The sequence below is a fragment of the Chelonia mydas genome, chromosome 5, assembly GCF_015237465.2.
Source record: "Chelonia mydas isolate rCheMyd1 chromosome 5, rCheMyd1.pri.v2, whole genome shotgun sequence".
Taxonomy (NCBI): Eukaryota; Metazoa; Chordata; order Testudines; family Cheloniidae; genus Chelonia; species Chelonia mydas.
The window spans coordinates 117,770,487-117,796,408 of NC_051245.2; the positions used below are offsets into that span (position 1 = coordinate 117,770,487).

Below are 25,922 nucleotides of genomic sequence, written 5' to 3' on the forward strand. Positions count from 1 at the left end.
ACATGATACCTGTTCATCGTACTTTCCAAGAATTGCTACTTTTAGGATAGACCAGTTTTAGAATTAATCATTGTCACAACATTCAAACTCCCCAGTCATTTGAAATTGCTTTACATTGCAGGATTGTAGAATCTCATTTTCTTACCAAAATACGTTTTTCTGATATATGAAGAGCTTTTATGATTTTGTACAAATCAAAATTTCTTGAATCCTTCAGTTTTTATAAACTTTTACTTTTCTTTCTGTGAATCACTGTGTATGTATTAATACAATGATATAAGACAAAGTCCGTTTAATATTAAATAAAATTAAAATCTAAAAATGTTCTTCAAAGGCGAACTGATAGGCTTTTAAATACAAAAGAAATACAAAGGAAGAACTAGATTAACACTTGCTCTGTGAAGGAGTGCAGGAAGAAGGAGAGAGTGCATAGAGTCACTTCCCAGTGCCTTGTCCCCCATGTCTTTAAAGGCTTTATGATTGTAAAATGCACTATTGTTCAGGGAGTACACTTCCTCGCCAACTCTGGGGCACCACTACCTCTCAGAAATAATAATTTTGATTTAAGAGTATAAATTACTAAAGCCCAAATTCTGAGATCTTTATTTAGTTTTAATTTCAGTGGAAGTTTGCCTGAGTAAAGGATGGCTCTCCTTTGTGGATAATTCTCCCCAACTGTTCCACGGAGAGAAGCATTGTTCCCCAGCTTGAGCAAGCTGCTCGGACTGCCAGCAAACGGTATGGATCAGCAGGAGGCCAGTACCATCCACATGAAGTCTGCATGCCTTCATACCAGTTCTTGGCCTCCGGTTACCACCCTCCTCCTTTGCTTTCTACATTTTTGGCAGCATATTTCCAGTGGAGACAGTAGAAAAAGAAACTGACCTCTCACACAATCTGAGTGTCACATTTAGGAGCTCAGCCAAGGACAAGAGACAGGATGATGCTGAAAACTCCTCCCAGTCAGCATTGGAGGGAGAAGGAAAAAGGAACACATATAAACACAAACACTTTAAGGGCCAGGGCATCTAGTAACTGGGGCCAGGATCACTCTCTCCAGCTGTTGGGGATGAATTCCTCCCCAGAGGAAGAACCTGTATTTTATTTATGGAGGGGTTTTTATTAATCCTTACTTCTCAGAGCATCATTTAAAAAATAAACAGCAGAAATGTCCAAATGTATGTTTCATATAGTCAGTGTGAACCAGTATAAATGGATCTGCTTATATAATAAGATTAGTAAATGTTATGAATCAGACATGAATTATGGTGGCTATTGGATTACATTCCATACAAATGAAAGATGAATTGTAACTAAACTGCACATACTTTTAGAGATTGTATTCTCAGATATAAATACAGGTGTCCTTAACTCTATAAAATAAAATACTGTAGCTAATTGTACAATATATGTATTAGTATGGTATACATATACTTATATGTATATATTGGTGGTATACTATTACTATAAGATGCTTAAAATCCAGGAATTCAGTACACTACTGGAAAGATTTTATAAAGACTGAGGGCCCAATATATGCACCTTAAGATATGCATATTATTATATTATCTGGAACTAAAAAAAAAGGATTGAATTCCTCTTGCCCAACAGAGATGTGTGTGTGTCATGAATAAGGTGGCGATTTAGTCATGGAGGTCATGGATTCCGGCAGCTGCGTGAGGCAGAGGAGACTCTCACAGCTGGGAGCTGCCAGCGGAGGGGGACCCTGGAGCTCGGAGCCCCCATGCGTGGTGGGGGCCCCTGGAGCTCCCAGCCTACCTGGAGCTGCCGAGGCTTCTCATTTTATCATGGATATTTTTAGTAAAAGGCAGGGACAGGTCACAGGCTTCTGTGAATTTTTCATTATTGCCTGTGACCTGTCTGACTTTTACTGATGTAAGCAGAGTCAGAATGAGCTCTACCCTGACCTCTGGTGGTTAGCTGTGGAAAAGGACTTCAGGGGCTGATCTCGTTTGCATGGGCACACCCACCCTGCCTAGCATGATGGACTGCTTGCCCAAATGCTCACTTTGGCTGCTGTGGGATCCCCAGTCTCTTTGTTATTGGGGCAGGAGTAATAAAAGGTTGTTATCCTGGTTATGTGACTCAAGGACAGTAGAACTGTACTTGGCATTTTATGATGGAGGGACTTGCCCTCAACTAAGTTGCACTCGCTAGGCAAGGGACATGGGTTCCAAAAGCCAGTGAATTGAGAGAGGTTGGGGATAGGTATCTGTACTTGGTAGTGTGGGTGCCTTCTGAGGGCCCTGAACAGTGCTTTGACCCCTCTGCTCTACACTGTGTAATAATAGAGCTAATTTTGACTCCATTAGGAGTCTTGTTACATGCTGCAGAGCTGAAATCACTGATACCTAGGTCTAAGTATTAGACCTACTTTGGGCCAGTGGTGCACCAGCACTGAGGCTCCCCTACTACCAGCTAAAATCACTGAGAGCTGAAGTTACTAAGAGCTGAGCTCACTGAGAGTTAGGGGGGGCTGAAGACAAGTTGGTGAGTGGCTAGCAGGACAGCTAGCGGAGAGGCGCGTGGAGAAGATGGCAGGGTGGCTGGTGGAGAGCAGCGGCCAGCAGAATGGCTGGTGGAGAGGCGCAGCTGGCGGTGAACCCTGCAGCAGAACCCCACAGAGAGGTGTGGCAATCGGCCGTCAACCTGAGCAGCGGAGCACATAAGAGGCCCCCCCATACCTCCCCTCACTTCCACCCAGGCTGGGAGGTAAACTCTGCAGATGAACGTCTGAACTCTGGGGGCTGCACTGACCAAGGTCAGAAACTGGGGATGGGATGACTGTTGGGTTGCTGGACTTCAAGACCCTGAGGGGAAAAGGACACTGCCAAACTTACTTGGGGGTGGGTCTTCTGCTCATGGTTTGCGTTATGAATCCTGTTTGTGGTGTTTCCGCAATGTAATGCCGCATTGTTTCCTTCCTTTATTAAAAGGCTTTTGCTACACTCAGACTCTGTACTTGTGAGAGGGGAAGTATTGCCTCTTAGAGGTGCCCGGGGGGTGGTATGTAATTGTCCCAGGTCACTGGCTGGGGACTCAAGCCGGTTTTGCATTGTATTAGTGAAATGGAACCCCTAGATACTGAACCCGGTCCTTGTTGCTGCCAACTCTGATGGGCAGATGGCTTACACTGAAAATATCTGTGACAAAATCTTAGCCTTAGTCATGAATACCTAATTAAAAAAAATTAGGGACAAATTTTAAAACTTTATCTCCATTTGTGTACAAGCAATTCTGTATGCACAAACTTCTGCTTGCACCATTTTCAAGTGCTAACACATTTAAGTGCATTTTTCAAGTACTATCAGCTGTGCATGCAAATAATAAATTCTATCACTTGCGCACACAGGTGATTGGATTTGCCTATGCAACTCCAATTTCAACAAACAGTTTGTGCATGTAAGTCTATATACGTGCACATACAGTTAGCATTTAAAAAGTGCATGCACAAATCTGTGTGTGCACAAATGTAAGCCAGACTTAGACCCCTTTGAGAAAGTTTCACTGAATTAAAAGAAAAAACAAGGTATGTAATGATGTATCCCAAAGTACCCATATCGGAGGGCAGATTTGAATCCTGGTTGGTGACAGCCATTTGATTCATCTCTAGCTGGTTTCATTTATTCATGGTAACAAAGATTTTTTCTTAACTGTTATGCATAATCATAATGCCTAGTATGGCAACAGGAAATACTGATGCCATTATTTTTTCCCAATATCCATGCAGTTGCTTTCTTGAAACTGTATTCTTAAGCGCCACTGGTATAAATTCCAGAACAACTACCATACCACTGAAAGGAGAGAGTGATGTTTCTTGACACCACCTGCTTGAGAGGCCTTTTTCTTAAGCATTAGCTTGGTGGATATCTATGTCATAACACTACCTGCCTTTTAGGGGTTTCCCCATTGCACCTAAAGTCAGAGAGCATTCTAGCTTTTGTGTCAGCAATTGCTAGAGTCTGGAAATAGTTCCTTCATCTTCCTCCTCACTTCTTAAAAAAAATTGGCTCAAGTATTTTTTCCACAGATATTTTTTCTCTTGAACATTGTCAGAACTTGTGTAACTCACCTCCCCTACATTTTTAATTCCTCTATTCTGTTGGTTTTGCTTTTTAGTACTTTATATTCTTCTATACACACACACAACCTGTTAAAAGAACATTATTTAGGATGGACCAACTTCTGTTGGTGAGGGAGACAAGCTTTGAGCCACACAGAGCGGTCCTTCAGGTCTGGGAAAGGTACTCCAAGTGTCACAGCTAACATTGTATGTGCTAACTACTTATGCTAAACAATCTGTTCCATCTTGCATTTAGGTGTGACAGTCAGAGTACCTTTCCCAGACCTGAAGAGCTGTGTGTGACTCAAAACACTGTCTCTCCCACCAACAGAAGTTGGTCCAATAAAAGATATTACCTTACCCACCTTGTCTCTGTAATATCCTGGGACCATCATGGCTACAACTACACTGCATTATTTAGTTTGCAAAGTCAAGCATTCAAAAATTAGAAATGTGCAAACTTAATTAAGTCCCTTTGTGCATATCCATTCAGTCTTTAATGACTATTTTTACTCATTTTTTCCACAGTACCCCCGACCTTATTCAGTGCACGGAATGGATAGTCCTCACTTAATAGCTATTAAATATTTTGTTTTCTTATTGTTTAATGGGTGGCCCCTGGCCTTATTTACTGCACCCTATTCAAACCTTGCTCTGAAGGCAGAATTATTCATCTCATGGGTACCTAGCCTCTGTTTGCCAGAAGCTGGGAATGGGCAACAGGGGATGAATCACTTGATCATTTCCTGTTCTGTTCATTCCCACTGGGGCATCTGGCATTGGCTACTGTCGGAAGACAGGATACTGGGCTAGATGGACTTTTGGTCTGACCCACTATAGCCATTCTTATCTTCCTGTACTGTTCATCAGAATAATGACTTAATTTTCATAACACCCTGTCAGATAAGGGGATATTATTATTATCCCCATTTTACAAATGGAGAACTGAGGCATCGAGGGCCAATGGGAATGCGGTGCCTAGGTGCTTTTGAAATCCCAATAGGTACCTGTCTGCATCTTTAGGCACACAAATACACTTAAAAATCTGTCCCAAAGAGGATTAAGGTCAAAAGAATCTACTACATTGGATGCCCAATCTGAGATACCTAGGAAGTGACTTTTCAGATTACTTAGCATTATATAGCACTTTATATGCTCAAAGCACAGTTCCCATTGACTTCAGTTCCAGCTGTAAATGCTCAGCACTTCTGTAAATCAGACCCCTGGGTCTCAAGTTGAGCACAAAGAAAATGAGGAACATACAGCTAGTGACTATTTCTGAAAAGTTTGGCTTAAAAGACTTGCCTAGCATTACATAGGAACTCTTTGGCAGAGACCGGGATAGAATCAAGGTCTCTAGGGCAGCATTCAACTGACTTAACCACAAGACCATCCTTTTTCCTCCTGCAGTCTCCTGCCTCATTCACTACATACCTTCCAACTTCTGCAACAAAAGGCCGGGTTCCTGCAGACAACATTCTCCTTCATTACACAACCCTGATTTATTGCCAGAGCATGCGTACTGAATGAGGCAGGGGTCCTACAGAAAAAGATTGTACGACAATGCATCTGCAAAGGGGGGTTGAATTACAGTTGCACAGGCTACCATAATTCTGGCATTTCCTAACCTTTGAGTGCTTGCCTTTGTAATCTTAATGATTTTATTGTAGTTGTTTGAGTGTGTAATTTGATTGCTTAAAAAAAAATCTAACTGAAAAAAATGGAAATTCCATCATGTGATATCATATTGACACCCACATGTTTCATCAGCACAGTTGGAGCCTTTAGATCCACCCCTCAGATGTCTTCCATATCAGCATGATTTAGCCGCAAAGCTCTACTTAGCATGTGTGAACTGAGATTTTTCAAAGGCTTATAATTTGGCCAAATTTGTGCAGATATTCATGAGGATGACAAAAGACACATGCCTGGCAGAAAGGCAACCCCCCTGCCAAATTTCATATCCCTGAATTTTTCAGTGTGAACAAAAGAAAAAAACAAACAAACATATTTTTCACTAGCCTTGTTCTCAGAAACAGGTGAACCATTCTGGCTGAAACATTTGCAAAAATAAACAGCCTGAGGCAGAAACTTGGTATGGAATGTTTCAACCCAAATGGTTAAAGTTTGACAAAGATACAAGCAACTGAAAACAAGGTCTTATAATGAGGAGTATTAGAAAACCTTAATAATAGGCCTATAATATTTTCTTAATCATGGAGTATTTTAATTATTTGTTCTGTGCTTTTTCTGTGGAAAGTTGAGTATTTAATAAATAAAATTATTATATAAAAAGGTCAAAACATTAAACTAGCTAATGAACAATTTCAAATAACTTGGTGGGCAAATGAAGAGTATTTAATAGTCAACTGGATAAGTTTTGCATAGTGCCCTACTTTTCTTTTTTCTTTTGTTTAATTTAAACAGCAAGTTAAGATCTCAATTCTGCAATGAACTTTATGCAGGCATAAATCCAAATCCTGCCCATTTAACTCAGTGGGAGTTTTGACTGACTAAGGAGGATTGGGTTCTTTTAAAGCTGAACATTGTTTCAGCACTGCAAGCTGTATTTAAAAAAACCCCACAGAAACAATCAGACATGTAGGGCCCTAAAATCATACCACCTCTCTTATTCTATTTTCTTTAACAATGTATTTAACCTCCATCCTACACATTCTTCTTTCCATTACAAAGAGATTAAGTTTTTTAAACCAATTACATATCTTATTTCATTGCAATTATAAAGAAATCACAGCTGAACAAAATCCATAATGAAATAACATGAGTTAAGATGCTAAAGTGGCAATATTAAGCACACTTATGATCCACATACATACAAGAGGAAGAGGTTTTATGTTCAAAATTATATAACAACTTTGCAAGTACCTGAAAAGGTTTTCTTCAGTCAAAATCTGTCCTTTAGAATTTAAAAGGGGATCCTTCACTAAGAAATTTTTTAGTCTAGCCAAGAGGGTATGCAGAGTAGGTAGTTGTTTACGATATTCTTCCAAATTATCAACAAAAACAAGTTCATCTGCAATATATAAATCTTGAACGAGATAAGAAAAATAATAATACAATAGCAAGAAATTTAAAAGGGATAAGAAAAATCTAAACAGTTAAAATTGTGTAAAAGGACAGCTAAGTATTTGCAATTTTTAAATTTATTTTAAATGTTCATTGTTTGTAAAGCGTTTAGAATCTTAAAGCGACCCTTTTTATGTTTCATTTGGCAAGCACTGATTTCCCAGCCCCTGGCTTATTTTAAAAAAAGCATATACTAACAAGATTTCTTTCTATTCACTTCCTTGTTTGTGTACTAGCATCTGTCAGATAAAACTTTACAAATAGGGTTTTGTTGGGTAATTTACACATATAAATGAGACCAGTGTCTGGGTACTGTATTCCCTTTGCTGGAAATGAAGTACTCTTATGTCCTTCATCTCTACAGTATAATGTGTATATATAGATACAACATAAAATTTACCCTTCCCACTCTTAAAATTTGGCAACAGCAGTGGATTTATTTAAAAATCAAGAAAACATTTAAAATGCTGAAGTACAGAACATCAGAATATAGCCATTTTAAGATACTTCAAATTATGGGCCTTAGCTATTGGATAAGGTCCCTTTTCATTCATACTTTTACACTTTTTATCCTGAGAAGTTAGCTAATATTCAGCACTATGAGTTGTTTCTGTTAGGAGGAGAAAATGGTGATGAAGTCAGGTATTTCTTTGATGCAATCCTGTTTATTTACAAATAATGTACACAAAGTCCTGTATCTAGGGTGACCAGACAGCAAGTGTGAAAAATCGGGACGGGGGTGGGGAGTAATAGGCGCCTATAGAAGAAAATGCCCCAATATCAGGACTGTCTCTATAAAATAGGGACATCTGGTCACCCTACCTGTATCCTGACCACAGTATGAATCAAAGAATTGGACACAATTTCCTTGCTTAGAATTCTAAGTCTCTTTCCAGCCAGCATGCTGTCCAGAAAGCTCTCTCTCTCTCAGCTTTCTCTTAGTGTTGTGTCCAGTCTTGGCTGTCTGCCTCTTTCTGACTGCTTCAACTCACACAGGGTTTGTCTACATTGCAATAAAATAACCGCAGCCAGACTGTGGGGCTATAAAACTTCACTGTAGACGTTTGGGCTCCAGCCTCTGAGATCCCACTATGGAGGAGGGTCCCAGAGCTTGGGCCCCAACCCCAGTATCTACACTGCAATTTTATATCTCCACAGCTCAAGCCCCACGAGCCTCAGTCAGCTGACTTGAGCCAGCCGTGGGTGTTTTATTGTAGTGTAGACATACCCACACATATACACATAGCTGGAATCAAATCAGTCCGCAGTCCCTGTCTTTGCATTCCGTCTAGTCTTTGGGCAGTGGCTTCCATTGTTTCATCTATTACTAAACAAAGGGGCACTTAATTTGTTTCCTCATAGCCTGAATGGAAAGAAGGGGGCCAGCATGTCCAACAGTTTGAATTAGATTTGTGATTGCCCACAGATCAAAGACAAGCTCACTGGGAGGCAGCCAACAACCTCCAGCATAAAAACACTACTTCTAAAGAAAGATCTGACAAGTCTAGGGCTGCTTTCCACTTGCAGAGAGGCACAAAGCAGCTGGAGTATGACTCACAAGGGGAACATTTAACTCCAAATTTAGATCTCTGTGGAACATAAAAAGGAAGCCACTTTCAGTAACTTTAAAGTTTTGAACATTTAAAAATATCAATTTTGCACTTTCACATTAGAACTTTCCTAGACATTCTACTTTTCCTAAGGCCTTTCTAGGATACTCCATTTTGGGCTACCATAGAGAGTTGCCAAAATTGTGCAGAGTTTGAAAGCTATACAAAACAAATAATTTCATATAAAGAAACCACCCATTCAACAAGTAATGCCTTACTAAGAGACACCTCATTGAAAGATGGCTCATTTAAAAATGGCTATGAAAGCTGCTAGGGCTGCCTACAAAGTTTACAATATCTCCCAACCATGGAGCTTACAATCTCTGCTGTAAAGCTTGTAAGATCCCCAACCAAATGGCTCTATATTTATTTATTTATCAAACAAAGCATTTAAATTAAAAAAATCCCCCAAACATTAATGCAAATTAAGGCTGAGAAATTAAGCACTCAAAAGTCATTCAGAAAGTTGTTTGTTCCCCAACAACTGTTTGTTCCCCAATGACAACAAAAGTTATTCAGAAAGTTGTTTGTTCCCCTTGTGACTATACTGCACCAATGCAATATTTTCTATTACTCTTTTCCTTGCTTAATATACAAGTAGGATATGAGTTCAATACCACATACCCTAAAACAAGGCTAAAATAAGGCATAATTGAGCCCTCAATTTGCATAGCAATGCTGCATTTATAATCCTGATGTAGTAATTCTTCAATGGTCTGTTTTCATCAAATGGTTCTAAAGGGCTTTAAAGGTATGAGAAATGGCTTAGTTTCCAATTAGTCTTAATATTTAATTACTTTAATGCATTTTAATCATTTTAATTAGCATATTTGCTTGTTAGCTTCAATAACCTTGCTATCATTTAACAATTAAGCATGTGCTCAGCTACTTTACTGAACAGGGGTGGATATAAGCACATTCTAAATTGCTTTATTGAGATGGGGCCTTATAGCTGGAGCAACCTGTAGTTAAGGACACATAAATGTCTGTTAAAAACTCCTATTGTAGCTTACAGCTACTCAATTTTTATCTTGGGAGTTGAAATTTTCAGGCTTTACTCTCTACCAAAGATGAATATTTTGAGAACAGTTTAGTGAGTTCATTTGTTTCATCCATCTTTGAGTACTAGGAGAGTGGGGGGAAAAACATAACATTTGCCATTTAAAAAAAATATTATTGCAATCAAATTATATTGCATTCTTTGAGACATAGTACAACTAAAAACTGTATCATAACGCATATGCACAAGAGAACATGGTTAAGGTTACCCATGGAACTTTCAAAAAATGGCATGAATAATCATAAAGTGTAACTGTGCAATCTTAATTGTAGTTGAATTGTAATTCTGTAATATATCTGCTGTGTTATCATACACACTTTGGTCTCGATTCAGCATTCCATTCCTATTGATCAAAATACTAAAATGTGTGGGTAAATCCACTAACTTCATTGAGACATAAGCATGGGCTCAAATGCTTCGCTGATTAGTTATAGATTTAAGCACATATTTAAATTAGGGCTGTCAATTCATTGCAGTTAACTCACGTGACTAACCCAAAAAAATTATGACGATTAAAAAAAATTAATCATGATTAATCGCACTGTTAAACAATAGAATGCCAACTGAAATTTATTAAATATTTTGGATGTTTGTCTACATTTTCAATATATCTATTTCAATTACAACACAGAATACAAAGCGTTATTTTTTATTACAAATATTTGCACTGTAAAAATGATAAACAAAAGAAACAGTATTTTTCAATTCACCTCATACGAGTATTGTAGTGCAATCTCTTTCTCATGAAAGTGCAACTTACAAATGTAGGTTTTTTTGTTACATAACTGCACTCAAAAACAAAACAATGTAAAACTTTAGAGCTACAAGTCCACTTAGTCCTACTTCTAGTTCAGCCAATTGCTAAGAGAAATAAGTTTGTTTACATTTACGGGAGATAATGCTGCCCACTTCTTAATTACAATGTCACCTGAAAGTGAGAACAAGCATTCGCATGGCACTGCTGTAGCTGGCGTCGCAAGATATTTATGTGCCAGATGCCCTGAAGATTCATATGTCTCTTCATGCTTCGGCCATCGTTCCAGAGGACATGCTTCTATGCTGATGACACTTGTTAAAAAAATAATGTGTTAATTAAATTTGTGACTGAACTCCTTGGGGGAGAATTGTATGTCTCCTGCTCTGTTTTACCCACATTCTGCTACATATTTCATGTTATAGCAGTGTCGGATGATGATCCAGCACATGCTGTTTGTTTTAAGAACACGTTCACTGCAAATTTGACAAAATGCAAAGAAGATACCAATGTAAAATTTCTAAAAAGATCGCTACAGCACTCGACCCAAGATTTAAGAATCTGAAGTGCCTTCCAAAATCTGAGTGTGATGAGGTGTGGAGCATGCTTTCAGAAGTCTTAAAAGAGCAACACTCTGATGTGGAAACTACAGAACCCAAACGACCAAAAAAGAAAATCAACCTTCTGCTGTTGGCATCTGACTCATGATGAAAATGAACATGTGTTGGTCTACACTGCTTTGGACGGTTATCAAGCAGAATCTGTCATCAGCATGTCCCCTGGAATAGTGGTTGAAGCATGAAGGGACATATGAATCTTTAGTGCATCTGGCATGTAAATATCTTGTGACACTAGCTACAACAGTGCCATGCGAATGCTTGTTCTCATTTTCAGGTGACCTTGTAAACAAGAAGCAGGCAGCATTATCTTCTGCAAGTGTAAACCAACTTGTTTGTCTGAGCAATTGGCTGAACAAGAAGTAGGACTGATTGGACTTGTAGGCTCTAAAGGTTTACACTGTTTTATTTTTGAATGCAGGTTATTTTTGTACATAATTCTACATCTGCAAGTTCAATTTTCATGATAAAGAGAAAGCACTACAGTACTTAGGTGAATTGAAAATACTATTTCTTTTGTTTTTTACAGTGCAAATATTTGTAATCAAAAATAAAGTGAGCACTGTACACTTTGTATTGTGTTGTAATTGAAATCAGTATATTTGCAAATGTGGAAAATGTCCAAAAATATTTAATAAATGGTATTCTATTATTGTTTAACAGTGCGATTAATCATGCAATTACTTTTTTTAATGGCATGATTAAGCGCAATTAATTTTTTTAATCACTTGGCAGCCCTAATTTAAATGCTTTGTTGAACTGGAGCCTTTATGCTAGTACAATTCGCACTGAACGGGACACAGCTGGAGTTGGGTGCAAAACAATTTATAGTCATCCCAATGTGACCTCTTGCTGAGAACAGACATTATAAACACAACAGAATGGCTATTAACATTTTAAACGAACAGGACCTGATTCTAATCTCACACAGAGATAAATTTGGAAAAATTCCACTGAAATCATTGGTTTCAGAGTAGCAGCCATGTTAGTCTGTATCCTCAAAAAGAAAAGGAGGACTTGTGGCACCTTAGAGACTAACAAATTTATTTGAGCATAAGCTTTCGTGAGCATAAGCATAAGCTCACTGTAGCTCACGAAAGCTTATGCTCAAATAAATCTGTTAGTCTCTAAGGTGCCACAAATCCTCCTTTTCTTTTTACTGAAATCATTGGCTTTCTACACATAAAGATGATATGTGAGCCCTGGTTTACACTACAAACTTATGTCAGTATAACTACATCGTTCAGGGGTGTGGAAGATCGCAGTTATACTGACCTAACTCTCAGTGTAGACAGTGCTATGTTGATGGGAGGACTTCTCCCCTCTCGGGGCGGTGCATTACCTACACCAATAGGATAAGCTCGCCATCGAACAGAGGTAGTATTCATTAAGTGCTGCAGTGGCGCAGCAAGTGTAGACAAGTCCTGAAAGGTGAATTGGGCCAATTCTGTTATGCTAAAATGGAATACCGGACCCAAATTTGGTTTTCAGCATTGCTATGCTAAGCTTTATATTCTTCACGCTGAAAAAGTCTGTTTTAAACAAGTATCTTCAAAAGATGCAAATTGCTACATTTTTTATACTTGTCAAAATAAAAAATGATTAATAAAAACCTATGTGGGTCTGTGAAATTAAGTGTAGTATTAGAATCAGAAGGATAACCATAATAAATATTTAACATGCACAAACAGGCCTGGAAGGAATACTGCATTAATAAAACAAGTTCTTGAGGAATAAATCTTGGCCTTACTCTGTTTGAATTACAAATTCAAAGAGGCCATTCAGAATTCCATCTCAGGTTTTCATTAATTTGACACTATGCATCTTTTAAAACCAAGATTAGGATAACTATGTCATTAGAAGCATAATATTAATTCCTAATTACTTCTACTTATCCGTAATTTTCTATTTTTTTTTCTCTCTCTGTACAGATCTAAAGCCTCAGAGAATGCAAGCTGGTATTGCACTGAACACTGAGCGCTGCACACTACTTCCCAACATTAGCAATCTCTCTAGTAAGCCACTGATGAATTAGTTTGTATGCCTTTCAAATACTTCAAAAGGGTACAGGAAGGTAGTTTATTAAAATGAGTCCGAAAAAAAGTTTTCCTTAATAATTAAATTGTTTTCTTTTTAAGTTTCTTTCTCAAACAGCAATAATTGAGCAATATGTTTTGCTATTGGACATAATCATGTCTTAATTACTTTGTATACATTAATCAATGTTGAACTGTTAATTCAGTATAAGATTCAACAACATACAGAATAATTTACAATTCTCTCTCATATCAAAATACAATTTAATCTCTTTGGCTTGTCAATTCATTTTTGTATAAGTATAATTGTAAATTATTATTTTTAATTTGCAGTTAAATATCATTAAACATTTTTATTGTCCAAATTTCATACTCTTCTTTTTCTCTTTCAGAGACAGTTATCTATGGAAATCTAGCTCTACTAAAGTTGTTTAAAGTGTCAAAGTAACAACTAGGTAATATAAAACTTGTAAGATTGACCAAACTACAGAGCAAGCAGTTAGCCTCTCTTTGAACTCCTATAATGTGTATAATATATACAAATATTCAAGAGTAAATTAGACCTTGAACGGGAATAAATATCCTTGACAAAGTTTTCTGATGTATGTAATATAACTTTAGGCATCTGATTTTTTGTTTTAATGTGGACTTTTTTAAAAGTGCTTTTAACGTTATCAGGTGAATTAAGATTAGTGTACTTTCAACTATTAACCACAGTATGCCTGCATTATTGATAAGAATGGTATCTTTACTAGTAAGCATTATCTGGATATCTTGTACAATGCTGTACCAAGAGCCACCCGGCTCCTCTATGTGGCTCTGGGACATAACTCTGTTTAAGTGATTGGATTGTTTCACTTTCCCAAAGTGGTAAACTTCTAGCAACTGCTTTGGATTGAGTTCATATGCAAAAACCTGTGATGCAATCTGGAGCAATGATTATAATGTGAATCATAATTTCAGATTAATTAATGAAGCCCTTATACATAATATTTGGGGTGTTCTAGGCACATTGTACTGTACATGTTGAGGCCTCACTAATCTGAAAGCTTATCAGAAGACACAGTATTATCAGGGAAGGAATTGCACTGTGTGAACCACCTTTCTCTCCAGTAGGGAAGCAGAAAAATAAACAGCTTGGTCCTTCTCTTCCTTTAGGGAGAAAATGTGGAAGGGCGGTGGGGGAGGAGGAAGAATGTACAGTAGGAATCCCCTTCGTCCTGTACTCCAAAAGAACCTAAGCTCTTTGAAGGGGCCCTAACAAGACCTATCAATTGCCATTCCTTTTTCCACAATGTACAACTGGGCCAGTCTGCCTTCAGGTTTATCTTGATATGCATCTGGTAGACAGGCTCTGCTTCTCCAGAAATAAGGGATTCTCGTGGCTTTATTGTTCATATTTGTGCTCTTTGTTCCTCTTTGGCAGTTTTATATATGCCACCATTTCCCAGCTGTTGCTCACACTGTGAAATGTGGAGACGTGCCTGGGAATTTTGTGAATCAGGACTGCGATGGCATTGCTGATTGCTATGGAGCAGGCACTATGAGAGAATTAAGTAAATTAGTCCCAATTATTTCAGGAAGAAAATTGAAGTATTTAGGGATGCCACATTTCTGTCTGGATATCTGTGTGCACAATACCAATGAGAATTGAACTGCAGACACTGGGAGGCAGCTGCCTGAACAGAACATTAGAGGGATTAAAAATTGAGGGCCTCATTCTCCATTCAGTTACAGCAGTTTTACATTGCTGAAACACGATTCGTTTTGGTGGAGTTACACTTGTGTAAAACTGGGGAAGTGGAGTGGAGAATCAAGCCCTGGATTTTTAGAAATTAAAATAATTAGAGAATTATCATTTGAGATGTCTTTAACTGTAAGCTCCCTGCTAGACAAAACCTGGAAATGATATCAAGGAGGTTTTTCTGTTTATGAATTCCCATTAGCACATTTACTGGACTATGTGGAGAGAAAGTTCCTTTAAGTAAATTTTCAACAGTAGGTCATCCAAATATTGCAGATTTAAATGCTCTCTTTCTTCATTTGAGCTAACAAGACCTCATCAATTTGGACAACACTGTAGCAAAAGATAATATGTCAAATGACATGGACATGAATAGATACAGTTTTCCCTTTAATTGCAAGCTATGGGAACAATTTGACATAGCTGGGAAAGGAAATGTAGTATTCTTGATCTGTTGAGACATTTCTTGAATAAGTCAAGGAATATATTCTGTACATAATCTTGTTTATATTATATAAACTCAAAAAGATCTGAAACCACCTATCACTGCAGGCAGTACATGAATAAAATACCTGGATGATGTTTTGAGTGTCATACCGGGATTATGATCCTATGTCTGAATACATTTATTTCTTTATTTTTAATATACATTCCCTGGCATGGAAGATAGGAAAAAAAGAGAAAATCTTTGTTTTTTCTGTTAGATACCACTTTTTTGTACAACACTTAGAATGCTTCGGTCTGATACAGCAGGAGAAAGGGAAATGCTTAATGGCAAATTTTCTTTATCTGTTGCTTAAGTTGTTGAAGGAGGAAATGTGTTGTCCTCTGTTCTGCAATGTTAGAAAAACACATACTGACTGCAGGACATCAAAATGCCTGAAGAATTGGATTGCTGGACTGAGAACCCATCTATACTTTTGGTATAAGGGTTTTTTTCATCCCCTATGAAAGAACTGGACTGAGAAGGCAGGTTGTTCCATTTGAATCAATCCTTAAGAGCTTTTTTCAAGGGATTGTCCAGATAACTTAATCCGACTAAAAAGGGCATGATACTACCATCATCAAGATATTGTGACAGTTCAGGATCTTATATTTCAGATTTTTGTTCTTGGTGGTCTCTTTGGCTACAAGTAGTAATGGCCTGCATAGTATCAGTCAAAGTTATGTTGTCTGAATCCAATTTGGCCATGGAATAAAGAATTTTTTTTGCTGTTTTTTGTTTTTATTGAAGGAATACAATAGTAGTTAAATATATCTTAATATTTTTTCCGAAGAAATTGGGAGCTCCTGCTTCATACGTTAAGATAATTTGGGGCTGATGGTGGCCCAGGGTAAAAAGAGGAGATTACTACTGAGAAGAGAGGAAAACAGAGGCATGAGATAATTGGGAGAAACTCCTACTTGTTTTGCCCATTGATGGAAGAGTTTGCAGATGAAAGCTGATGATAATCCTTTGGGTCCTGTTAGGCGGTTGGAAGAGGTCACCATTTGTACAGCTAGTCACTACTGACCCAGTCAATGACCACCTTGAAGGGACAGGAGAATGTCTTCTGCCAAAGCAGAAGTTACTTGTGGCAGACTAGAACAGCTGAGCAGCTGTGTGAGAAGCTTCTCTTGCTCTAAAATGAACTGCCCAGTTTGTAAAATGCCTAGCACAGAGGTGGGCAAACTACGGCCCATGGGCCACATCTGGTCCACGGGACCCCCCTGGCCGGTCCCTGAGCTCCTGGCCCAGGAGGCTAGCCCCCAACACCCCCCCCCCGTGCTGTTCTCCCTTCCCCCGCAGCCTCAGCTCATTGTGCCGCCGGCTCAATGCTCTGGGCGACGGGGCTGCGAGCTCTTGCCAGACAGCGCAGCTGCCCAGTGCTCTGTGGTGCACAGTGGCATGGCTGTCTCAGTGCTCTGGGCGGCGTGGCTGTAGCACCGCCAGCCACCGGTGCTCCAGGCAGCGTGGTAAGGGGGCAGGGAGTGGGGCGGGGGCGCGGGGTTGGATAGAGGGCAGGGGAGTTTGGGGTGGTGGTCAGGGGGCAGGAGTGTGGATAGGGGTTGGGGTGGTCAGAGGGCGGGGAACAGGGGGGTTGAATGGGGCAGGGGTCCCGGGGGGGGAAGTCAGGAATGAGAGGAGGAGTTGGATGGAGCGGCGGGGGGCAATCAGGGGCGGGGGGCCCGGTGGTAGTCAGGGGACAGGGACAGGTCGATGGGGCAGGGGTTCCCAGGGGGCTTTTAGGGGACAGGGAACAGGGGGCAGGTGTGTGGATGGGGCAGGAGTCCCAGTGGGGCCATCAGGGGGCAAGAAGCGGGGGAGGGGTCAGATGGGGGTGGGGGCCGGGCCACACCTGGCTGTTTGGGGAGGCACAGCCTCCCCTACCCAGCCCTCCATACAATTTCGGAAAGTTTGCCCGCCCCTGGCCTAGCACAATGAGTTCCTGTATTAACAGAGTGATCATATTCTTGAAACACATCATACTCCTTAGTTTGAGGTGTGTGTACACAGTATTATATTAGTATGCAGGTTATATTTTAATACTGCATTTGAGTGCTCTATAAATATGTTTTAAATGACTGGCTGGACTAAATTGTTTATTTTTTAAAAAGTAACTTTAATGCAGATAATAAGGTGACAGCCTGGAGTCCCAAATCAGCAAAGCACTGAATTACATGAGTAATTTTAACCACATGAGTAGTCCCTGAACTCAAAAGCGCTACTCATGTGTTTAAATGCTTTGCTGGATTAGGGCCATAATAGCAGTCTTCTTTTTATTCAAAGAGCACTGCAACATGGCGTGTCAACCTAGGGTTGCCAATTTTGGTTGGATGTATTCCTGGAGGTTTCATCATGAGACATAATTTTTAATTAAAGATTGATCTTTAATTCCTGGAGGCTCCAGGACAATCTTGGAGGGCTGGCAACCCCGCTTCAGCAAGGCGAGGGTTAAGGAGCTTCTCTCGATACAGGAAGCCACCCCCATTGCCTCTGCTGGGCATGCTCCCAATGGCTGGAGCATTCAAAAGAGAGCAGTGCAACTCAGTTTGAGCTGACTGTGGAGGACAGCAGTTGGGTGCAGCAGCCTCCCACCAGGAAGCCACCTGGCCGCCAAGCTACTACCGGGATTGAGCATCATAGCCAAGCCACTGGAAGCCTGTTGACTATGGTAGCTGAAGGTGAGGACTCACCATTGCCACCAGAGGAGATTCAAGACATGGATCAGAGGTGAACACAGTAGGGACATTGGAGGGACTGGAACAAGGGGTAGGAAGTGACCCAGGGAGCACACTTATGCATATCAGGCCATAGTCCATGTACAAGGACTACTGCTTTGAAGGGCCCTGGATCAGAACCTGGTGGGGTAGTGTGGACCTGGGTTTCCTACCTCCCCATCACTCCCACCAGAGGGTGACACTACCCCAAATTATAGCTAATAGGCAAGGCAACCTTTGGACTCTCGCCAGTGGTCCTAAACTGTAGCTGCCAGGGAAATCACCCCTTGGAATCTTGCCATGCGGTGTTACACTTTGGAGTACTGCTATCCCAGAGCACACCATCAAACCCGCAACAAGCAAGTACAACATAGACAATGTCAGTGCATGCTTCCTGATTCCAACATGAGTCTCTGCCTGATTTGGGGACCACCACTTAAGATTGTAATATAGTTTGTTATCCATTGGCCATTCAGTTCTTGGGTTGCTGAGGCTCCCAATTCATGTGAACTTTACAGTGGTTTCTGTTAAGTGGATACCAGTTCATTAAGAATTGAGCTGAGAATGTGACTACCAACTCCTTCCATCCAGGTCAATAAACAGTGGTATTATCTTTCCATCATGGCAGACGATGGTTCTAATCCTGCAAGCATATTGGAGTTAAAGTTGAGTGAAAGGAATTACTTGTGTTAGGTTAAGTAAATGCATATGTGTTTGCAGAATTGGGGCCTTGATCTGTTTTCAAACCAGTGACCTACAGATGAAAAACTATGAATGAATCACTATAAGTAAGGGAAATAGTAAACTTGATAGTTACCTTGATCTTGTGCTTTAAGTACTGGGACATAGTCAGGCTTAACACAAATAACTTGGGTGAATTCTTCTTTGTAGTCATTCTTCGTAAGTAAATAGGCTTCTTCTGTGTCAGTCTGTGAGTAGGGATTTGAACTTGGAACAACTTCTATTAGTTCATTATTAATATGGAATTCCGTGCATGAAATTGGTTTCCTAAAATCCAGAAAGTGAGTTTTTTTCAATGCATTCTGATGCTCTTTGCAAAAACACTCTATGTAATATAAAGTTATTGCATATTGTCATGATTCCTCAATCTATTAAACCCATTTATCAATAACTTATCTTTTTATAACCCTACCCCTTTTAACATTGAAAATGATTGTCTGACAAATACTGGCAATGATACAGTGCACTTATATTATGATTAGACACAATCTAATTATGCCTGGTCTGTGACCAAAAATATACAGGAAGGCTAAATTCAGATTTGGTGACTGTGTCCAGTTCTGAGTGTCATGTTTTAAGAAAGGTGTGGACAAACTGGAGGGATTCCAGAAGACATCAACAAAAATGATAAGATTAGAAAACCTGACTTGTGAGATTAAAATAATGGAGCATGTGTAGTCTTGAAAAAAGCAGACTGAGGGGGGACCTGATAACAGTCTTCCAATACTTTAAGGGCTGTTATAAAGAGGACGGTGATCAATTGTTCTCCATGTCCACTGAAGGTAGAACAAGGAATAATCAGCTTAGTCAACAGCAAGGGAGATTTAGGTTAGATAGTAGAAAAAGCTTTCTAACTATAAGGGTAGTTAAATACTGGAATAGGAAGGTTGTGAAATTCCCATCACTGGAGGATTTTAAGAACAGGTTAAAGGAATACCCATTAGGGATAGTCTAGGTTTACTTGGCCCTGCCTCAGTGAAGGGGATGACCTCTTGAGGTTCCTTCCAGTCCTACATTTTCTATGATTCCATAAATCGGTGCATTGAACTGAGTTACATCTATCTGTACTTACAACAGGTCTGAATTTGGTTCAAGAATGGAAATGTTCATGAGACCTCAATATCACTGAATTTCAGTGCATGGTACCTCAGATTTAGCTAGAAATATAAGAAAGAAGCTAGAAAGAAGACCTCTTTACTATATACTTTTATATCTTTGAATTTTCTATACTACAGAAAATAACACATATTACTAACACACTACCAGGCAATTTGGTGTCCCAAGTAATGGCAATGCAATGATGCTAGGGCCAAGTTCAGACATAATATAAACAGGTGCAATACCATGGACCTCAGCACAGTTGCACCAAGTGCTCAATTTCACCTTAAATTTACATGCAAATATGATTAGGGGCTTTTGCCAAGATTAAATCTTATATGAAACAAATTGGAAATCTTAAATTATATTAGGAGCCTAATTCTCATTGGAAGTCAATGGGACTTAGGCACCACAGTAACTCAGATATTTTTGAAAATTTTACCCAAAAAAGAATTTTTAATTAGTCACAAATGAAAAATATTTACTCAAGTGTTTTGTTCTCATTTGTTGATACTTCTAAACCCATTCCAGCATGTCTTTACTAATCATTAATTACAAATTTCCCAAATAGTATCAGCAGAATCCATAATACATTTTAATTCATGCAGTAATTAAATATGGTGCCTTTGAAATTCCTAAGATAGAGAAGTATCTTAACAATTTAATATTTTACTATTTGAAATTGCAAACAATAATTCAATTTCATTTACACTATTGCAACCTCGCCTCTGGATGTAGTAATTTAAGATCTTTTATTTTAAATTAAAAAGAATTCAAATGAGATTAAGGGTCTCAAATTGGGCACCCAGAAAACAAGGAACAGAAGTGTTAACTACCTATGAAAAGTGTAGTTTAATGACTTGCCTAGCATCAAACAGGAACTCGGTGCCAGAGGCAGAAACAGAATCCATTTCCTCAGGATATCATTCAACTACCTTAACCATGACACTGTCCTTTCTCTTCCTGAAATCCCATCCCTCATTCACTCACACCTTCCAATTTCAGCAACAAGTTAGGCAAGCGTTATATAGACAACATCCTCTTGCACTACATAATCCTGATTCCTTCCCAGAATAGATCCATCCTGTGCACTCAGTGGGGTAGGGGTTCTGAGGAAAAATAGTATGGGATTATGTAATTAAAGACAATACATCTGCACAAGGGGGCCAAATTAAGATTGTATAGGTAACCTTAAACCTGGTATTTCCTAACTTTTGAGTGCTTGACTTTGCAAACTTAATGTTTAAATATAGGTTTTGTGTGTAATTTCCAAGGGATTTTTAAAAATCAAACTGAAAAAACAGAAATTCCATCATGTGGCACCCTAGTGACACCCTTGCAGTTCATCAGCAGGGTTGGAACTTTTAGATTCACTGCACAGACTACTGCCACTTGAACTAATAAAGTAACTCATAGCAGTAGTGGGTTGCCATCCTTCTGTAGACCAGCACTAGAGGATGAAGAGATACAGAGTTTGACAGTGGGTTTCACAGATATTTACTGGCAACAAAGGAATGGTGAGGAAAAGAAATCCTGAGTTCCATTCCAGGCTCTGGAGGGGACTGTTCTCTTGTGGACACAGACCTTCTGCCTGTTTTCCCCAAGCTTGACTCCTGCCCCACTGAAATCTGTCCCTGTCAAAGTAGTCTCTTCCCCAGCCTTGGTTCCTCCTCCCAGTCCCATTTTCCTTGCTGATCCAGTCCCAGTATCTACTTCTCAGGCTTCACGTCCCAATCCCCTAGCCCAGTCAGTCCTAGTTTCCTCCTCCAGACCTTCCACCCAGTCTATCCCCACAAATTCTCAGTCCCTGTTCCCTGCTCAGCCAGCCCCATTTCTTCCCTCTTGTCTTCTTGTCTGATCTGTTACTTTCCTCCCCTCACCAGTTCTCAATCTCAATCTAGTCTCTCTCTCTAGGCCCCTTATCCAATATCCGTCGCTTTCCCATCCCCTCCCTGGCTCCTTGTCCCAGTTTCTTTGCCCAGCCAGTCCCTCTTCTTCTCCCACATTCTGGTTCCTCGTAAGATCTGTCTCTTCTGCCCACCACTATTTCCCAGTCCCAGTATCCTTGTCCAGCCAATCCCAGTCTTCCCCCCCTTGACGCAATCTACCCATTTCCCTCCCCTCCCAGTCCATTTCTTGTCCCCTCTGCATTTGCATCAGGTATCTTCCTCTTGCCCACTGTTCACACGAGAGAGAGAGAGAGAGAGACTCCCTGCTCTCTGTTCTGGTGCCCAACCCCTCCTTGGCCCAGAGCAGGTGAGGGCAGCGAGTGTCCATCTTCACCCCTGCAGTGCTGGGCTGTAGCATGCTCCGTCATTCTGTGAGAATGGTGCATGTGATTCAGGCCATGTCTACACTACCACTTATGTTGGCAAAATTTATGTCGCTTAGGGCTGTGAAAAAAACCCCTGAGTGACATAACTTTTGCCACATAAGTGATAGTATGCACAGCGCTATGCTGGGGAGAGAGCTTCTCCTGCCAACATAGCTACCACCGCTTGTGGAGGTGGTTTTAGTATGTCAACAGGAGAGCTTTCTCCCATTGGCATAGAGCAGCTACACATGCAATCTTACAACAGCACAGCTGCACCAGTGCAACTGTGCTGCTGTAAGCTCGTTAGTGTAGACATGGCTTAGTCACAGATAGGAGCTGTGAGGGACTGGAACATGCTCAGTGAGGATGGACTCTTCAGAGGTTTTAGCTACTAAATTAAAAGTCGTCTCAAACTATTGAACATGTGCTAAACAGATATTTTCAAATGCTTATAACTTTTCCAAATTTAAGCAGACATTCCTGGGAACAGTAAAAGGCATATCCCCACCACATGCCAAAGCACTATAGCTTCTCAAAGAAAAGGGCACCTGAATGTTTTTAACATTGCAAAACAACTTCTTTTTCCAACCTTGTCCTCAGAAATGGCTGAACCATTTTAACTGAAACTTTATAAAAAGATTCCCGAGGCAGATTTCCAGCAAGGAAAATTTCAACTCCAGTGGCCAGAGTTTGGCAAAGTTATAAGCAACTGATAGCAGGGTCTTATAATGGAAACCTTATGGGCAACCTTAATAATAGGCAGTGATCCAACTATAAGTAAAGATGCTGAATATCTAGTCACTGTTCTCTAGGTTAGAGTGGGTGGGAACATATCAGTATCTACTGTGGTATACTTTTGACAATTTACTGTTCTGAACTATGATAAAAAAACCAAGTACAACTGTCCAGTAAAACAAGCATATTGTTGCTTAAATCCCTGAGCTACACTTCTTTAATGTTAGCTTAGCCCAGAATCAAACACTGTATTGAAGGAGCAGGTCTACCACTTATTTTACATAAAGGCATCAGAACTTCTGAGTATTAGCTTTCATCCCAATCCTTACTAATCCTAATATTTGCTTCCTGCAGCACACTGAGCACAGATTTTCACTGAGCTGTTCACACTGATGCCCAAGTCTCTCTCCTGAGTAGCTACAGGTAAGAACCCCAGTAATGTGAATGGGTATTTTCAGTTATTTCTTATAATGTGCATTATTTTGCATTTGTCAACATTAAATTGTATCTGACATTGTGCTGCCCATTCATCTAGTTTTCCTGAGGTCCCTGGAATTTCCTCACAGTATTCTTTAGGTTTGACAATCTGAAATAATTTGATGTTATCTGCCAGTTTACTCACCTCATTATTCACTCACTTCTCCATATCATTAGCAAACATACTAAATACCACCAATTCTAGGACAGCCTTTAGGTACTCAGCGTTAACCTTTGCCATCTTGAAAATTCACCATGTATTCCTGGTCCTTGTTTTCTGTCTCTTAGCCAGTTTCTAATCCACGGCAGTACTTTACCTCTCATACCATGACTACTTAATTTCCTAAATAGCCTCCTGTGGGGTATGTTCGGTGTTACTGCTGCATGCAATCTTTTGCTCTGTACAAGGTGCTCTCTTAAAATACCAAAATGATTTAGGTCACCGTTGTTTGTTATTTACATTAAACAACATTGCAAAGCACATATATCACAAGTTGATCCTCTGTTCCTAATTATAACTCACCATTGTGATGCCAATTAATCTTTCCATTGGTATACAGGCCAAATCAAGATTTATTAAAAATCTGAGGAAGTGAAACTGTCAGAAACACTTCAGAATTGAAGACCAATACAGGGACTGATTTCCTCAACTTTATCAGGGCTGCACAAATAATTAATTAATGCAGAAGTATAAACAGCAAGCGTGCATAATATTTTCAGTGAAAAGTAAAGGCCATTTTGTCTAATAAGGCATCTCCCTACTTAGTATTTAATTTCCCCTGAGACGTCATCTAATTGATTCTTAAATCACTCACTGCTGTTACCTCAACTGCCCTGCCTCTGTATAAAAAGTGCTTTGAGGGTTTCTTTTCTGATTATTTCTTTTCCAATTTGTGTTTATTGGTCTGTACAATGGTTTGGCTGGTAACAGCACATGTTACCAAGTGAGGGGCATGGGGTCACTAAAACCTCATAAGAATTATCACTCACTGAGCAAGTAGAGATGAGCAATGGGTTATAGCTGATTCTCTTGTCTTGGCAAGAGGCAGGATACAGTTTGCATTGCTTTTTTGTGTTAAACTAGCCTTATAACTGAAAGTATTCCTTCTAAAGCAGAACCTTTTAATCACTATTCATTCCAGAATTACCTTTCTTCTCTGTACATTCTCAAATGCTATACAACTTTCTTTAGAAATACATACAACAATCCAAACGGAAAAGGATAACTGAATACTTCAGGTTAAACTTTTCAAATTGGAGTGTCTAAAATTAGGCACCTAAATCTGTATTTTGGAACCTAACTAAACTACCAAATTTTCAGAGCTGCTGGACAGTAGCAGTTCCCATTGACTTCAGTGGGAATTGCAAGTTCTCAGCACCTTAGTAGCATTGACACTTCAACACCATACTTTCCTTGTAACTGCATAGCTGCAGCCCTGATTAGAGAGCAGTACAGTCACATCACCCCAGGAAGAGTTTGGGTCTCCCCAATTTCCCCAAGCTATACCATCCTTATTTTTTTAATAGTCTGCTCTCTGTGGTGCTCATGATCTCTGAATTGTCTGAGCTGTAAAAGCTGGATACTTTGCAGGTGTTATTCACTTGCTTCCTTTATGGGGGAAGGAGGTGGAAGGTATATGGCAGACCAGAAGCCATGAAAGATGGCTTTCATCTCTTCAGCTTTCATGAGACTAGAGGTTTGCTTGATCACCAAAAAGGTTTGCTCTATCACATGGTTCTCAAGCTTCTGCTGAGACTGGTCCATTTTCGACAACTCTATCAAGACTGGGGTAACTTGATATGTCAGTCAGTTGCTATCAGAAGTTGCAGGCTGAGTTGTTTGTGACTTAAAAGTCACATGGTCCTATAGAAAGGCACAATACTTCAAAAACTCTCACGCTGTGGGAGCACAGCAGCTATATCTCCTCGTACCTTTTTCACTTTGTGTACCAAATGCCTGATCCAGTAGCCGCTGACTGGACGCTGGACTTTATTACTTGTTCTAATATTACAGTGAAAGGTAAATAGGAGTGCACAGCTGGGCTTCTCTATAGCACTTATATTTATCATCTCTCCTCTCGCTTTACTTTTTTTTCCAAATAAAACAGTTCTAGGGCCTGATTTTCATGTCATTTACAGCTGTTATACACTAGACCAGGGGTTGGCAACCTTTCAGAAGTGGTGTGCCGAGTCTTCATTTATTCAGTCTAATTTAAGGTTTTGCGTGCCAGTAATACATTTTAACGTTTTTAGAAGGTCTCTTTCTATAAGTCTATAATTTATAACTAAGCTATTATTGTATGTACAGTAAATAAGGTTTTAAAAATGTTTAAGAAGCTTCATTTAAAATTAAATTAAAATGCA

At 39.6% G+C, this 25,922-nt stretch overlaps 1 protein-coding gene across 1 annotated transcript in view; it reads right to left on the bottom strand.

Annotated features, from left to right (window-relative positions):
• SHOC1 (shortage in chiasmata 1) overlaps positions 1-25,922 on the bottom strand; it is a 145,998-nt gene that overhangs the window by 62,254 nt on the left and 57,822 nt on the right. Inside the window, exons 5-6 of the mRNA XM_043547362.1 lie at positions 19,011-19,201; positions 6,971-7,133 (exon numbers count right to left, since the gene is read on the bottom strand). Coding sequence (XP_043403297.1) covers positions 6,971-7,133; positions 19,011-19,201 — 354 coding nt within the window. The remainder of the gene's footprint in view (positions 1-6,970; positions 7,134-19,010; positions 19,202-25,922) is intronic.